At 33.7% G+C, this 15,910-nt stretch overlaps 1 protein-coding gene across 1 annotated transcript in view; it reads left to right on the top strand.

Moving 5' to 3' along the window:
• The window catches only part of LAMA4 (laminin subunit alpha 4), a 170,586-nt gene that overhangs the window by 109,751 nt on the left and 44,925 nt on the right, over positions 1-15,910 (top strand). Inside the window, exons 11-16 of the mRNA XM_051997568.1 lie at positions 135-328; positions 4,671-4,787; positions 6,837-6,985; positions 10,183-10,324; positions 10,941-11,037; positions 14,592-14,708. Of these exons, the coding sequence (XP_051853528.1) occupies positions 135-328; positions 4,671-4,787; positions 6,837-6,985; positions 10,183-10,324; positions 10,941-11,037; positions 14,592-14,708 (816 nt within the window). The remainder of the gene's footprint in view (positions 1-134; positions 329-4,670; positions 4,788-6,836; positions 6,986-10,182; positions 10,325-10,940; positions 11,038-14,591; positions 14,709-15,910) is intronic.

The following is a 15,910-nucleotide window of genomic DNA, read 5'->3' as shown; positions in this document are numbered from 1 at the left end:
GACCATCAAAAGATTACTAAAGTCTTTGCTTTGTAGAATATCCTTGATTAAACATGCTTGTAAATTGAACTTTTTTCAAAAGACTAAAGAGAATGGAAGTAATGAAATTGGTTTCTTTTTGTCATTTTTCTCAGTGTTATCCCTCGCTGAAAACTGGCAACGGCTCCACAATGACACACGGTCACTGTTTCCTGTGGTATTAGAGCAGCTTGATGACTATGACGCCAAGTTGTCAGAACTTCAAGAGTCACTGGATGAGTCTCTTGACCGTGTCAGAGATGCTGAACACTTGAACAGGGCCAATGCTGCCAGACAACGGGACAATGAGGTACAATAAAAACCCCCAAACAATAACTGTATGAATCCCTAACAGAGCTTCCATTAGGAAGAACTAAATAGAACTGAAAGCAGACAATGTTACAGAGACGTGTGACTCTTAATATTACAAATGTCAATGATTTTTTTTTCCTTCCTAAGTAACTGCCCTACACAAATCACACCTACTCTTCTTTTCCCACTCAACTTCTTCTCTATAATGACTATCCCCAATTATCCCATTAAAAGTGATTTCTTTTTTATTCATTCTTATAAACTATTGTTATTACATCTGTTGCTTACCATGTACTATCTTTACATCATAATAATTTGTGTTCATAATATCTCTATTAGTAAGGTCTTCCATGGCAGAGACCTCATATCTTATGCATCTTTTGAGTAGGTGCTTAATAATTATTTCTCTAAGGACTAAAGTATCTTTGAATACTATGGAACACTTATTCACATGCACTTGCTATAGTAATTGCAGAAAATGTCTGGAAAGGCTTTTTATATAAACTAAAAGACAAGTTTCTTGAGGGCAGGAACTATTTTTAATTTGTCTTTTTCTTTTTTCATTCCCAGTGCCTCACACAGTGTCTGGTACCTAGCAGGCACTTAATTAATGCTTATTGAATGAATGAATGAATGAAATTCTTAGTGACTATCAAGCAGATTTATGTAACACTTTGTCAGTCTCTTTTGAGGTATTTTAGATACTTCCACCAGAAAAAATTATATTTCTTGACAAACTAACATAGTTAAGACTCTTCACTAAAATAGACCAGGTTTTTTTTTCTAATTAATTAATTCAAATTACTTTGCTTTGGCTATAGCGAAATCTGATTTTGTGACTTTACAAAGCCAACCTGAATGTCTTATGATTCTTTATTTTACTTCTGCCTGTCCTATAGGGCAGCACATGTCATGTGTTCTCAAAGAATGACATCAGTGAATGACAGAGATTGACTGAGATAAGAATGACAAGATTTCTGCTTGTATGCCTCTTTAACAATGTTGCTTCACTACACACCAAGAATAACTTTGTATTATACTTGATTTGATGTATACAAACAGTATCAACATATAGAAAATCTCAATGTATTTTTTCATCTCTCCTGATCATTGTTCTAAAGAGTAAATGGCTAGTGATGGGTTTGATCAGCTAAATAAAGTTTCAGTATTAGAATTTAGAAGCTGATCTTTAGGAAGTGTAAGAATTCTCATAAATAGAAATTGCCTTTGTGCTGGCTTCCCATTATTCTTGTAGGGTTTTTTTTTTTTAAAGCAAAACTGGCAAAGCACTCCTCCCGTGTGTGAAATAAAGCCTGAAGCAAGCTGAATATGGTAGTACTCATGCTGTAATATGCAAATATTAACTTCATTTTTTCCCAATTATTCTTCATTGCTTTCTGCTTCTTTAAAGAGAATGCAAATTTCTTCATAAGGACCTTATCGTTTCAGGGTCTTTGTTTAATACTTTAGAAAGGCACTGGTGGTGTAATAATTAGTGAGCCAGCTTTGAGGCCAGGAACTTCTGGATTCAAGGTCTGACTTTGCTTTATTTTGGCTATGTGATCTTGGGCAAGTCACTTAAGTAACTTTCTAAAATTACAAGTGGCAAAGATGTCAAATGACACTAGTAGAAGATTCCTCACATAGAAGTTTCCTATGAGTTTTATTCTTTTGTTTAATGCTACATGAAAAATTGGGGAAAAAATCTTTACTAAATTGAAAAATTGATCAATCTTGTAGCAGGATTCCTTATTTAGGATGCTATAACCTCCAATTGGGAAAGATCAACTATCTACTTTAGGTAATTAATCATAAATATTTCTTCAAAGTCCCATTTCAGACTGTCATCTAAGAAAAACTACCCTAAATAAGCTAAGTCATGCAAATAGTCCAGACAGCAGCAAACTTTGTAATTAAAATAGTAAAAAGTTTTCAATTGCTTATTTCTACTCCCTTCCATGTCAACCAATCATTCGGCCAATAAGCATTTTTAAGTGCTTACTTCTTTAGTAAGAACAGTAATAATGCACTAAAGTTAAGGAGGAAAGAGAGGAGAAAAAAAAGAAAGAAAGAAAGAATGAAAGAAAGAAAGAAAAAAAGAAATATTCTAAGTGCTTATTTCTAAATGCTAAGAGCCAAGTACGGCACTAAACTCTAGTATTACAAATGTGAAAGACAGTCCCTGTGGAACTAAGAGTGAAGTGGATTATCTTTCTGTCATCATAGGCTAGTTCTGATTGAGCTCCCACAATAACAAGACTGTATAGGTCTGATGTAAACATGCAGCAATGCAGTGCCTTTCCTGTGGGAAGAGAAGTGGATAAACAAAGAATGCCCTCTATTTTTGGTGGTGGTAGTAGGGTTGGGATGAGGGGGTAGGAGAAAGGGAGACATTTTGTCTGTTTTGTCAGCCAGCAATATGCTTAAAGTAAGTGGTGACCTACATTCCATTTCCACTTAATCAGGGATGGATAGGTGGAGAAAAATGGAAGTGAAGACAGATTGGAAGGAAGACTTTATATGCAAATGGCTAATTATCTTATAAAGCTGCTAATGTTCTTTGGTCTGAAATAGTGCCTTTGTGAATTAAGTTTTAACTTAAGGGCTTCCTACTTCAATTAAAATTACCATTTCCAAAATAACTTCTTATTCTATACTGTGACCAAATATAAAATAAATATTTAACTTTTCACCTCTAAAGTACAGTCCAGTTCAACTCAGTGAATATTAAGTCTTAACCTTTTCAGCACCACTATCCAATGTAGATCTCAAGAAATCTTAATTACAGTTAAGTAACCAGCTGTGCCTTCCCTAGATTCTTGTAGTTTCTTCACCAAGCTATTTTTTTCACCCTGCTATTTACTTCTTCCCTTCTCCAAACTCATCTCCCTATTTTCCAGCTTTGTTCTAAGAACTATAATTGAATTAACACCACCATTCCCTTCTGGAAAAGCCATGTAATTTGGATGCTTTATTATTCTACTTACTATCTTTGTGAGTTCCCAGATTATTACTCCTTTCTCTGGCTACCATTCCCCTGTATGTGCTTCCTCCCCCATTAGAATGCAAACCACATTAGGACAGTGATTGTCTCACTTTCATATTCGTATCCCCAGATTAACACAGGCATAAGCACTCAATAAATGCTCTTAGTTTAATCATTCCTCATATATCTTGAGTCTCAACAAGTCAAGTCAATAAGCATTTAAACAGCTAAATTCTAGGGATACAAATATAAGCAGAAAAAAAGAAAGAAAAGAAACAGTCCTTGCTAGAAAACCAGGAGAAAACAATGAACTGGAAAGGGCAGGGCAAGGTAGAAAAGTAGAGAATGTCTAGGGGAGAATCATGAACAAGACCTGGAGAGGAACAAAGATATATAGGACCTGAGCATCCTTCTTAAAATGGAAGTTCTGGGAGGAGCCAATCAATCAGAGGTAGAATCTGCAGGATAATTACAATGTGTGAATTAGAATTAGATTAAAATGAGTTTCCAGGGTGAAAAGGTTTGTAAGACATTGTAGGGAAAGTACAAGAGCAGAATCAGTGATACAGCCTATAGAGAGGCTCTCTTCCTATTAAAACCATAAGCTCTTTGAGGGAAATGACTATCTTCACTTTTGTATTTTTATCTCCATCACTAAAAGAGTGAACTTAGCAAGCATTTAATAAGTAACTCTTTTCATTCATTCACATACATGCTACATTTTTAAACCTTTATTGTTTTCAAATTTCAAATGGGATTGGGACTCTTAGGTAAAAGAGATCTCCGAAAAATAATATACCTGTTACACTACTAAACTATACATCTGAGGATAAACTTATATGTTACAAAATCTAAGCAATTACCTTTTCCATATGCGTATTTGAGTATCCACTGATATTAGGAAGAATTCACAGAGAATATGACTAAAGAGCAGAATTCTACAAACCAAATTTTAAATAATAGAGGCATTTATTTGCAGCTTTCAATTAAGACAATATTTTGCTTAAGACTAGTACTTTATATATGCTATAATTAAAGTTAGAATTTTATACTAACCACATATATGTATGTATACTTATATATATAAAATATACCTATATACTTTATAAAGTATATAGATATACTTTATATAGTTAGATATAGATAGTATACAATCCATTGTACTGCATATCACTTAATAAGAAATCAAAACTGTACTTGTATTCTCATGCTGCTCTTGTGTTGCTTTATATCATAAGGACACAAATTTGCTATCAAAAACTACTTTTAGTAACTCCTACTTTTTAAGTCTCCTTGCCTATTTAAAAAAAAACAAATACCTTTTATTCCTTTTTTCCATATTTTCTCTGTCTAGAAACAACATGAAAGAATCAAAGAACAGGTAGAAGTGGTGAACACTTCTTTGAGTGAATCTACAGAATCTCTAGAAATCCCTCGTCTGACCATCTCTGAACTAAGTGATGTCATAAAGGTAATTAACTTTCTATGTCAACTCAGTTTGTGATTACATACTTAGGAAACTTGGCATTTGGAAGGGATGGGAATAGTTAAATTAAAACCTGATTAGTTAATATTCTGAAAATAAAACAAGTTCCTTGATTCCTGGTCAAATCATGTTGCAAATATTATGTGCAATTCTTAATGCCACTTTTTTAAGGGGACATTGATCATCTGGAAAGCACACTGAGGGAGGCAGCTGGAATGATGAAGTGCTATATAAGAATCACTTGAAGGGACTGGTGATTTTTAACCTGATAAAGAGCAGACTTAGAAGAAACATAATAGCATTCTCCCCTGTTTGAAGGACTATCAGCTAGAAAAGAGATTAAAATTGTTCTGAATGTTCCCAAGGGGCAAAACTGAAATCAATGCCTAGAAATTGAAGTCCATGCCATGGATAGAGCTGGATGATTCAGGTTTGATTCCTACCTCAGACTCTTTTTGGGTTTGTTTGTGATCTTTGAAAAATTCCTTAACATCTTTTATGATCTGTTTCTTCATTCATTCTTATAAGCATCTTATTCATATCTCTAAACCTATGGCTCTATGATTTGTAAAATGGGAATAATATACTCCTTCACAAGGCTGTGAATCTCCAATAAGATAACATTTTTAAATGCTTTCAAAAACCTTAAAGAACTATTTAAATGTTGCCTATTATTGTTATTAGCAATAATAATGTTTTAAGAAAGATGATCTTTCACACAGTTAATCACAGAAAAGGGAACAGAAAATGAGATGGTTAACTATGTAAATACAACACTGAAAGCGCAACTAGAGATTCCTTTAGAATAAATTAGTCTTTTGAGTTAATTTTCATGTAAGGAAGAATGATAAGCAATGTCTCTGGGTAGTTTTTATAAGCTAGTTCACTGAGTCCAAGAAAGAGACTCAAAGAGAAATCTTGTTCCTGACTTTACAAGAAGACATGTGGAGGTAGCAAAAAGCACCTGGAACTGGGACAGTAGAAAGAAGTAAAGACAAAGTTCAGATGTCTAGAAGTCATACTGTTTGGATCAATTAGGCATGAGGTATTTGGAAGATGAAGCTATATAGTTGAAACCACCTATCAGACAACAGATTATCCAAGGTGGTAATTGTATATCTCCTTTATCCCTTTGAATTTCTTCATGGGAATCCAAAGGTTTTTTCTCTGGTCTTAGAAAAAGCATGTCTACCTTGTGCTGACATTGGCTATTTCATGGCAGAGAATATATTTGGAAATATATTTGAGAAGAACAAATATGGGAAAAACTATGGGGGATGGAGATGGATCTAACACTGAGGTATTTTGCCATCAATTCTGTCCCTGAATGAAGGTTCACAATTAACAATAAAGAGAATGACAGATTAGTTGATATTACTTCCCACCCAGAGGAGAAAGTGTGTGTGTGTGTGTGTGTGTGTGTGTGTGTGTGTGTGTGTGTGAACAGGAAGACAGTAGCAATAATTTTAATCATCATGTCCTTAGCTACAACAATTTTGTTATTAATTTGTAGATTTACCCAAATTAAGGATGGATTACCTTAGAAACTAGAAGGGGTCCCCTTTACTGAAGGTCTTTAATAAAAAAACTGAAAAACTTTGAGTTATGTTCTGAAGAGAATTCATTTCCAGATATGTTTTGAAGTAGATCAACACTGAAATAAATGTCTTTGAATTCTGAAATGTATGATTGGAATTTTCATTTTTCAAATCAATTTATTGTTTACTTTGTGGATCATCTTTAAGGTAGATTTTTAATCTACCTTAAATGTTTGAATAAGCTTCACATTAGGAAAGAATTGTCAAACACTACAGCAATGTAATTATTCAGTTCCACTGAAATTTACTTCGAACAACTTTCATTGTTTCTGACATGCTTCTCAAATTTGAGAAGATGTAGCTTGTTTGGTTGTGTGTGTGTGTGTGTGTGTGTGTGTGTGTGTGTGTGTAATAATTTTGATGTTCTATTACATTTATTTTTCCTATTAAATTCCTATTAAAATTAAAAGGAAATTCACTTTGATGTTCTCTTTAGAATGCATCAAGGATTTATGCTGAAATCGATGGAGCCAAAACAGAGCTACAAGATAAACTCTCCAATTTGACCACTCTCGATCATGACTTGGTCCAGCAAGCTGTAGAGCATGCACAGAACCTTCAGCAACAGGCTAATGAGCTAAATAGGTAATTTCTTGCTGTTATGCACTCTCAACAATCTGAGTTTTCATCCTCTTATCAGCCATAAATTTTGTACAAAGAAGTTAACTTTCCATACATAACATGTTAAGTGAAGCTAATTGGGAATTAGGAATGAAACTGACTTCTGGTAAGTATTAGAGCCATTCAACTATGCCTGGCAGGAACTGTTTGATTTCAACACTTATTAAGAGAAAATCAATTGACAATTTTCCTTATAACACCTCATAGAGTGCCATGTACCCTTTGGGCAATCAATAAATGTTAACTAAATTGTATGGATGGAATTGGAATTGACTTTTTGAACCTGAAACAACAGGGGGGGAAAGTGAGAATACTATAGAAAAAAACAGAAAACTAGAAATTATAAATAACAACAGGTAAAGCTGGTGGATAAAACAAGAAACAATATTGGTTTTCACAAAAAACTTAAACTGACTCTTTATTATCAAGAATTTTAAATGTTTTCAGGTTTTATTTTCTTTTCATTTTTAAACATTTGGACTTTCAGATCACTCTAAGGTAGGTGTACAAATCTTTTTAAGTGGTGTCTTAGTTTTGAGAAATATTGCTTTTAACTTATGTACATAGAAAATATTTATTGCAGGATTTCTAATGATGTCATTTCTACTACATTGAAAGATTTCAAGTAAATTCATTGAATAGTTATCATAAACTTACAATGTGCAAGGTACTATGCTAAGTACTGGAAATGTTGATGTTCATTTGTTTAGTTTCAATCTTGTCCAGTTCTTTGTGACCCCATTTGGAGTTTTTCTTGGAAAAGATAGTGATTTGCCATTTTCCTTCTTCAACTCATTTTAATTGTCTGAAGCCAAATTTGAACTCAGGAAGATGAGTCTCCCCATCTCTAGTCTTATTACTCTATCCACAGAGCCACATAGCTGCCCCAAACACTGAAACAATACATTGAGAAATGCCTACTTTGAAAAAAAAATAAAAATTATAAACAAAATTATCTATTACTTAAATCAAAATTCCAATGAATCCAGCAATCATTTATGAAGCTGTTATGCTTAAAAGAGACAGGTAAGTTACAAAATAGAAAGAATGCTGGGTCTGGAGTCAGAAAGATTCATCATATACTTATTAGCTGTATGACCCTGAGCAAGTCACTTAACCCTATTTGCCTTGGTTTGCTCATCTATAAAATGAGTTGGAGAAGGAAATGGCAAAGCACCCCAGTATTTTATGTGACCCAAATGGCGTCACAAAGAGTCAAGGAGAACAACTGGATAACAAATTATGTTCAAGGCACTCTGCTAGGTTCTTTTGCAATAAAAACAAAACAACGCAAAACAAAACAGTGCCTGCCTTCAAGGAGCATAAAGATATGCAAGATACAAACAGAAAAGAGTATACATGACAATTGAAAAGGGAGAGATGAAAAACTTCATGGACCTAGAATATTATAAACATAACTTGTTTTATAGGTTTTATAAGTCAGTGTCCTATATTGTGTTAGTATGAGTAAGTTTCAGTTAAACTGGCACATTCTAAGGCCATTTCTAGTTGAAACTGAAAAAAAATTACAAGAAATTGAAGATATTTCTGAGCATTTCTATAACAATATGTTGATATCACCAGTGATTCAAGCATTTATTCTAAGGAAATAGAAATGACATGTAAGAAGATAAAGTTGGGAAGATCATCTGAATCTGATCAAATAAATACTGAAGAAATCCATTTTAAAGGCATCACAAAAATAAAGCTTTCTAAGGTTTATTTTCAAGATCATTCAAAGAACAGAAGACTCTAAAAGAAAGGGAAACTATCACAAATTATTTTGTTGCCTCACAAAAAAAAAGCCATCTGACAACATTTGCAACTACTGACTCAGGCTCTTATTTCTCAATTTCCAAAATATCTTTATTAAAATAATCTGCACATGTGAAAGTATCCTTGATGAAAATATGAAATGAGAAGAGAAGGGATTTGCAGACAATTTTCAGTAGTATATCACTTTTCCATAGTTACATAACTGACCTTGAGGCATAAAGATCCTAAGATCCCACTGGATTTATTGTTTATTAGGTTTTTTTTAATCTGACCAAGTAAAAGACCCTACTATAAAGACTCTCCTTCAACAAGGAACTCTTCTGTATGATTAAAAGCATGCAAGATTCCTTGATTACTACTATCACAATTATATTACTATAATCCCAGTCATCACTTTATTTAACAATACTTGATCAATATTAAAAAAGTAAAAAACAAAACAAATATTAAACAAAGGATATAAAGAGAGAAATATGTTCACAAATGACAAAGATGATGTTCCCTGTACCCAATGCTACCAACAGGCAGACAAACCAAGAGTCTCAGGAATAGCACTGCTTACTATACCATCAGGCCACTAACTATGCTTGCTTTCAGTCCTGAAGCCACTGTCCAAAGGAGCAATCCTTGTAGACATGGAGCCTGGTAACTGCCTCTGTGGATGACTTAGTCCCCATCTCCTGAATTGTTGAAGATTCTATCTTGTTGAACCATTGGGTTCAACAAACAGATATGCTTTTTCAATGGAAATAGCGTTAAAGAAGCATTTACACCTGATTTACTGCTGCACTCTAAGGACCACTGAGGCTTTTCCTCTGACTTACAGCTAAAACCTCCTATCTGTGTGGCCTCCTCCTAATAGAATATAAATAGCACAAAGACAGAGATTGCATTTGGAAGTAACAGCCTCAGTTCAATACTGATAAAAGCAGAGGAAAAAGACTAAAGATATATAATTGTGCCTAAAGGAATCACTCAAGAAATCACTTTTAGGAAATATGTATTCAAAAAATAGAAATAAGAAAGCAAATCTACTTCCTTTAAGAGAGAAGAAAAAAATTGAAATGTCCCTATTTCATAAGAGGGCCTTTCTCAATCACAATCCCCTCCATTTTCAAGCTGCTAGAGCCTTCCTCTCTAAGATTACCCTCCAGTTTCTCTATATATCTTGTATGTACATGTTATTAATTTATACATTATCTCTCCCATTAGAACACACCCCTTAAGGGCAGAAATTGGTTTTGCCTTTCTATATGCCCTCAGGATTTAGCATAGTGACTAGCACTTTCTAAATAGCTAATACATGCTTTTCTGATTGATTGAAATATGAAGAAAGAGAAATGATAAAAATGAAAATCACATTTTTACCTCTGTCTTTTTCACAGGAGTCTCCACAGATTGGATACTAATGGATTAGTACAGAAGGCTCTGGATGCATCAAATGTCTATGAAAATATCATCAAATATGTCCATGAGGCCAACGAGTCAGCAGTACTAGCTTTGAGCATTACAGACAGAGTCAATGATGTAAGTCTTGTGGCTTTGCTTCAGATTGTCTGCTTCTTCGATGTACAGGTCAAGGCTAGGCAGGTGAAGAAGAAAAGGAAGAGAGATGAAAAAGAAAGGCAGAAATGTGGGAAGGACAGGGAAAATAAAGGGGAAAAGGAAAGAGCAAGGATAGACTTTTTATGATATTTATCATATTTATTTATGATACTGAGTTTTGAAATGTATGGCTTTTGAAATTGTGCTATTAGTAATGGCAGATCAAAGGCATCGAATAGCATATTCCTCCCCCTACAATGATTTGACCTAAATCCATGGAGAAAACACTACAAAGAAAAGGTAAATCTTTGTAGATTAAATGCTCTATGCTGAGCCATTCTTGAAAAGGCTCCTCTCCATTAGTGGGGAAGTGAGGGAAGAGTAGGGGAGGAGAAGGGTAGTGATGAGGAAACTTAGAAACAACAGGAAATTTATTTTTTTCATAGTCACATCTGATCTTAGTCTGAGCTTTGAAAACAGAATTGGAGAAATTTGGTGGAGAATGTCTAAGTAAATTAGACTGTATGCTAAATCCCAAAGCAATGGAAAGCTAAATTTCTGCTGTGATTCTCACTCTCTTTTTCCCATTAATTTGTAGGCTGTAGTTGGGATTGACACTCAGATCACTTACCACAAAGATGAAAGTGAAAATCTTCTCAGTCAAGCCAAGACACTGCAAGCAGCAGCAGATTCTAGTAAATATATTCTTTTCCTACTGTTATTTCTAATAATACCATTATTGAATTTGGAAAGGCATTTCAAAATTCTAACATTAAAAAGTAAATAATACTAAAACAGAATTATACATGAGTATTTCCTAATAATATTTAATGAATGAAAAAGTAAATAATTTATTTTTAGTATAATGTAACCTAGTAAACTTTGTATTATCTGGAATTATAAGTAGATGGGATGTTCTAGATAATAAAGTATTTTGGTTATTCAAGTTGTCACTAATTTTCAAAGAATAGAATATTTTTAACTTAAAAATATTCATATTAATATTCTATAGCATGATATAAGCAGAAATCTATTAAGCATCTAAACTGAAGTTATCTGTCCTTGTGCTTCCATCCTTATCAAAATGGTCAGATTCTTAGCTCATCCTATATAGATCAATAATTTATATAGGTGACTAAGTCAGGAGAAAGTAGAAACATATTCTCCCCAGGACCAAAAGGGATGTGAGTCCCAGCCAGGAGCAGGGACTGTGCCCCTTCTTTTCAAAAAAGCAGTTTAAACTAGATGAAGTGGTATTCCCTTTATTTTGGTATTCTCTATATTTTGAGAGGCAATTGGGGTTAAGTGACTAGCCCAAAGTCACATAATTAGTGTTAAGTGTCTGAGGCAGATTTGAACTCAGATCCTCCTGACTCCAGGGTTCATACACTATTCACTGTGCCATTTAGTGCTCCAGTTCCCTATATTTATATGAGTAATTTCAGTCACATTCCTTGGTATTCCCTATATTTAGTATGATGAATTTCAGTTATATTCCTTGGCATTCTCTATATTTAGTATGACTAATTTCAGTCATGTTCTTTGTATCTTGAGCATTCTCTTTTTTTCTGAAAACTTATACATTAAATCATTTCAACCCCTTGTTTCTATGTGCCCCATTATCAAGTTAATTGCTGTATCTTTGTGATGTAGGGCAAATCTGACACATACCATCTAATTTGGGGACTCTGAAATAAAATTTCACTGAACATGATTTAATCTATTTTGGTTGATTTATTAAATTCTTCAGAATCTTACCAGATCATCATTGTTATAAACATTGTGACTGATACAAGATATTATGTGATCATAATTTATGATCACAATCAAATGTATCATTCTAAAACATTAGAAGATTCTAAAGGGTCTTCCGAATTGTCATGAAAAGATCAAATTATTTTTTACATAGTTTTATTTCAAGAGGTCAAAAACTTGATAGAACAGATGAGAGTAGAACTATTTAGTCACAATTGGAAATATCAATTCTCAGTTCTAATATGAAATTCATCTGTATGCAATTCATCACACAATTATATACCACATTAATATTCCTAAAGGATCTGTGATTTCATCAGTGAAATTTCTCTTTTCAACAATGTGTCATTGAAGTTCATGGGAATAATCTCTTATACACTAAAGATAGGATATTTCTTTAGGATCCCATGCTCCATACCCAGAGAACTCTCACTATAGCAATGATATATGTCCTTTTATACAATAGGGCTTGTAACCATATTCCATGGACTTGCCTCTTCAGATCCCTCCTCCTTTTGGTAGGGATGGGAGATGGAGGAGAAAATCCACAGCTGTACCTCACTTTACACACTAGGATATATTCCTGAAAAGTTGTGCCTAAATGAAATATTTGAAAATCCAATGCTAGTTTTATCATATTATATTTAGCAGCATGTTTAATATTTGTTACTTTGACCTTCAATTCACTGTAAAAATTAATATGATAGTATTATGATTTTCTGTGTCCTAGTTATTATGTATTTCCTCGATTTCCATCAAGTAGGTAAATAGTCTATGATAATTTTTTTTTATTCACTGTGGTATATACTACTTAAAAGAATATTGATTAAGGGCCATTTTCCTCAGAATCGTTTTCTTTCATAAGTGCCCAATGAGAAGTGTCCTCTTCATCATCTCTAAATCTTCAAATACTTTGTTGATCCAATTCTTCTCTAGTTCTTTGCCTTAGCAGATCCCTTTTGACAACAGAAATAGGTAAAGAAAATGAAAATTTATCTGGAAACAAAAATTATATATCTGGACTTATTATGCCCTGCATCTGGCCCAGCATACTGTGTATGAGTGTTTAATTAATGTTTGCTTAAATTAGTTGACAATGAAATTAAGCAACATTTCTGAACAGTATTTATTAAGAATTCCTCATAATCTAAGAAATACTTAGCACCACCCAAAATGGGAACAATAAAAATAAAATACAGCCTATAACTTTTGCTAGGTGACATGGCTAAGTAATCATTCATTCATTCAAGAAACATTTGTGATGTACCAGATACTAGGCTGTGTTTTAGGGGATAAAAAAAAAAAATAAAAGTCCATATTCTTAAGGAGCTTAAATTAAATTATTTAATAGCAAAGGGATGTTTCAAGAGGCATTCAGGATGAGAAGAGGGACATAAAGGTATAAAGAAGCTATATTTTGTTGAATATTAACAATTGTATCTCTGCCTGGGACTTTGGTAATAAACTAGAGAGATGTCATGGTACAATATATAAAAAATTGACTTTAAAGCTAGGAAGAACTGAATTCAAGTCTTGTCAGAAGATAAAGTGGGATCTATAATTCTGGGTAAATCACTTAATCCAGAGCATTGAGAATTACAGCCTCCATTAGTAAAGGAAGTTTTCCTCTCTATTCTAATGAAATCACAAATTCAGTCCTTATCCCTATCCCAGGTGATAAAGTGTAGTGTCCAGAGCAGGGTAAACAGGACAGTGAATGAAGTTTCTTTAGTCTATGACATGTAAAAATCATCTGGAGGAATTTGGCATATTTAGACTAAAGGAAAGAAGATTCAGTAGGGAATGTGGTAGTTGTCTATAAATATTTGTATGGAAAGTACAAATAAATTTTACCAATTTCTTGGTTAGCTCAAGTCCCAACTTGCAACCAAAAGTTTGTACTGATATGCTTAAATCAAAAAACGTATTCTATTTATAGAATATTTGCTATTTGTCAACACCTTCTGACTATATCTCATTTATACCTGATACATCCCAGATCTTCTCCAATTGTACCCCAGTCTACACTGACCATTCTGAGCAAATTATCAAAACTTAAGGTTGAGATATAATCCAGATTGCTTGCCATCTGGGGGAGGGGGTAGAGGGAGGGAGGGGAAAAATCGGAAGAGAAGTGAATGCAAGGGATAATGTTGTAAAAAATTACCCTGGCATGAGTTCTATCAATAAAAAGTTATTTTAAAAAAAAAGAGATATAATCCGAACAAATGTTTGTCTGTGTACATACAATCAAAGTCCTTTTGCATCGATGTAGTCCCCCCAGGGAATAATTCATGTCACAACAAATTGGTGTGTTCTAGATTCTTTACATATTTCTACCTTTAAAAAAGAGATGAGCTATATGAAAAATAGGTTATCACAGATAACAGAAACAGAAGAGCAAGGTTTGATAGTGATTTGATGGTGGTTGTCATTGCTTTCAATTAAATTAGGATCTCTGAGCTCCAGAATTTTTTCTCCTTTTTATCCATAGGCAATGAACAGGCTGTGGCTGATACCAGCCAACGTGTGGATGGAGCCCAAGCTCGTAAGACTTTTCTGAAAAACAGGCTAGATGAAGCTATTAAGAAACTTCAAGCAGCAGAGAGAGGTAAGAGACATAAGTTAAAGCAAGGCTTATCTTTTTGTTTACCATATTAACCACTGAATTGACATGAAAGACAACATTCTAATAAGTACTTAAAACATTTGAGGAAGTAGCAGCCTTTGTGGAGCTCATACCTAATGCCCAAACTTGGTCATCATTTCTTTGACCGTTAACTGTTCATAGAAATCTCTGTAACATTCCACATTCCAATTCTTATCATGTTAACACTGTGTAGTTGAAGTCACAGAGCCATAATAAACACCCTGGCATTTGTTTTGCTTGAACTGAGACTATAATGTTTTCTTAGGGAATACATTTCTCTGCACTGAAAGGGTTACAACTCCATTTCAAATTTCATGTTACAAGAGAAGGATGGAGAGTGGGATAGTATTAGGGAGAAGAAAGAACTAAATAAATTCCCATTTAAAAGGGGGGAGGGGCTATTTTAAAAACTCACCTAAGAACAATATAAAAAAGTATAATTTGGATTTCCTTTTTTTTTTTTTTCGAACATTTGTAGTATTAAAACCTTAGGAGTATATTACCCCTGGTATTTCCTTTATGATTTTTAATATAGAGAAATTGGTGGATTCTTTGTAAATTTATTTTAGATCTAATAAATTAGTAAAAGAAGAATGTGATGTTCAATTTTGGAGTTGTTTTTTAAACTTATGTGGGTCCATAAATAGTCAATATAATTTTCTGTCTTTCTTCATTGATTCTCATCTTATCCTAAAATTTATGTAGTCCTATTGACTTATAGTATTATTACCTTGGTGTTGACTATTTACCACTCAGGAGGAGAAAACACTTAGGATGCCCTAACATGCTTCCTAACTCACAGTCTCAGTACAAAGCAAAAGTCCAGGTTTGCTCCTTCACTTTGATTCTACTCAGGTCCAATGCTGGCCTTATCTGCATTGTCCAGGAATGGACTCTCTAAATACAAAAGGCTGAGTCCAAAAACATGAACATATTCCATTCTACCACTGCTGGTTAGGAAACCTGTTGTTCCCAGCCTGAACCAAGCTAGTTCTTTGCTGCTCTAAAGATGCAAAAATATTATCATCTTAGTGGCTACTTCCTTTGCTAGAGAACTTCACAAATGCATGAGCTTCTGTTCCAGGGAACTGTTTATCTTCATTTGAAGACTTTGTCCTTAGCCCTCTGGAAGTCCTAGCTAGTCTATTTCTGCTTTCTCCTTT

Source organism: Antechinus flavipes, chromosome 4 (genome assembly GCF_016432865.1).
Source record: "Antechinus flavipes isolate AdamAnt ecotype Samford, QLD, Australia chromosome 4, AdamAnt_v2, whole genome shotgun sequence".
NCBI lineage: Eukaryota > Metazoa > Chordata > Mammalia > Dasyuromorphia > Dasyuridae > Antechinus > Antechinus flavipes.
Note: the sequence above shows the minus strand (reverse complement) of the source record. Positions and strands in the feature narration are given on the sequence as shown.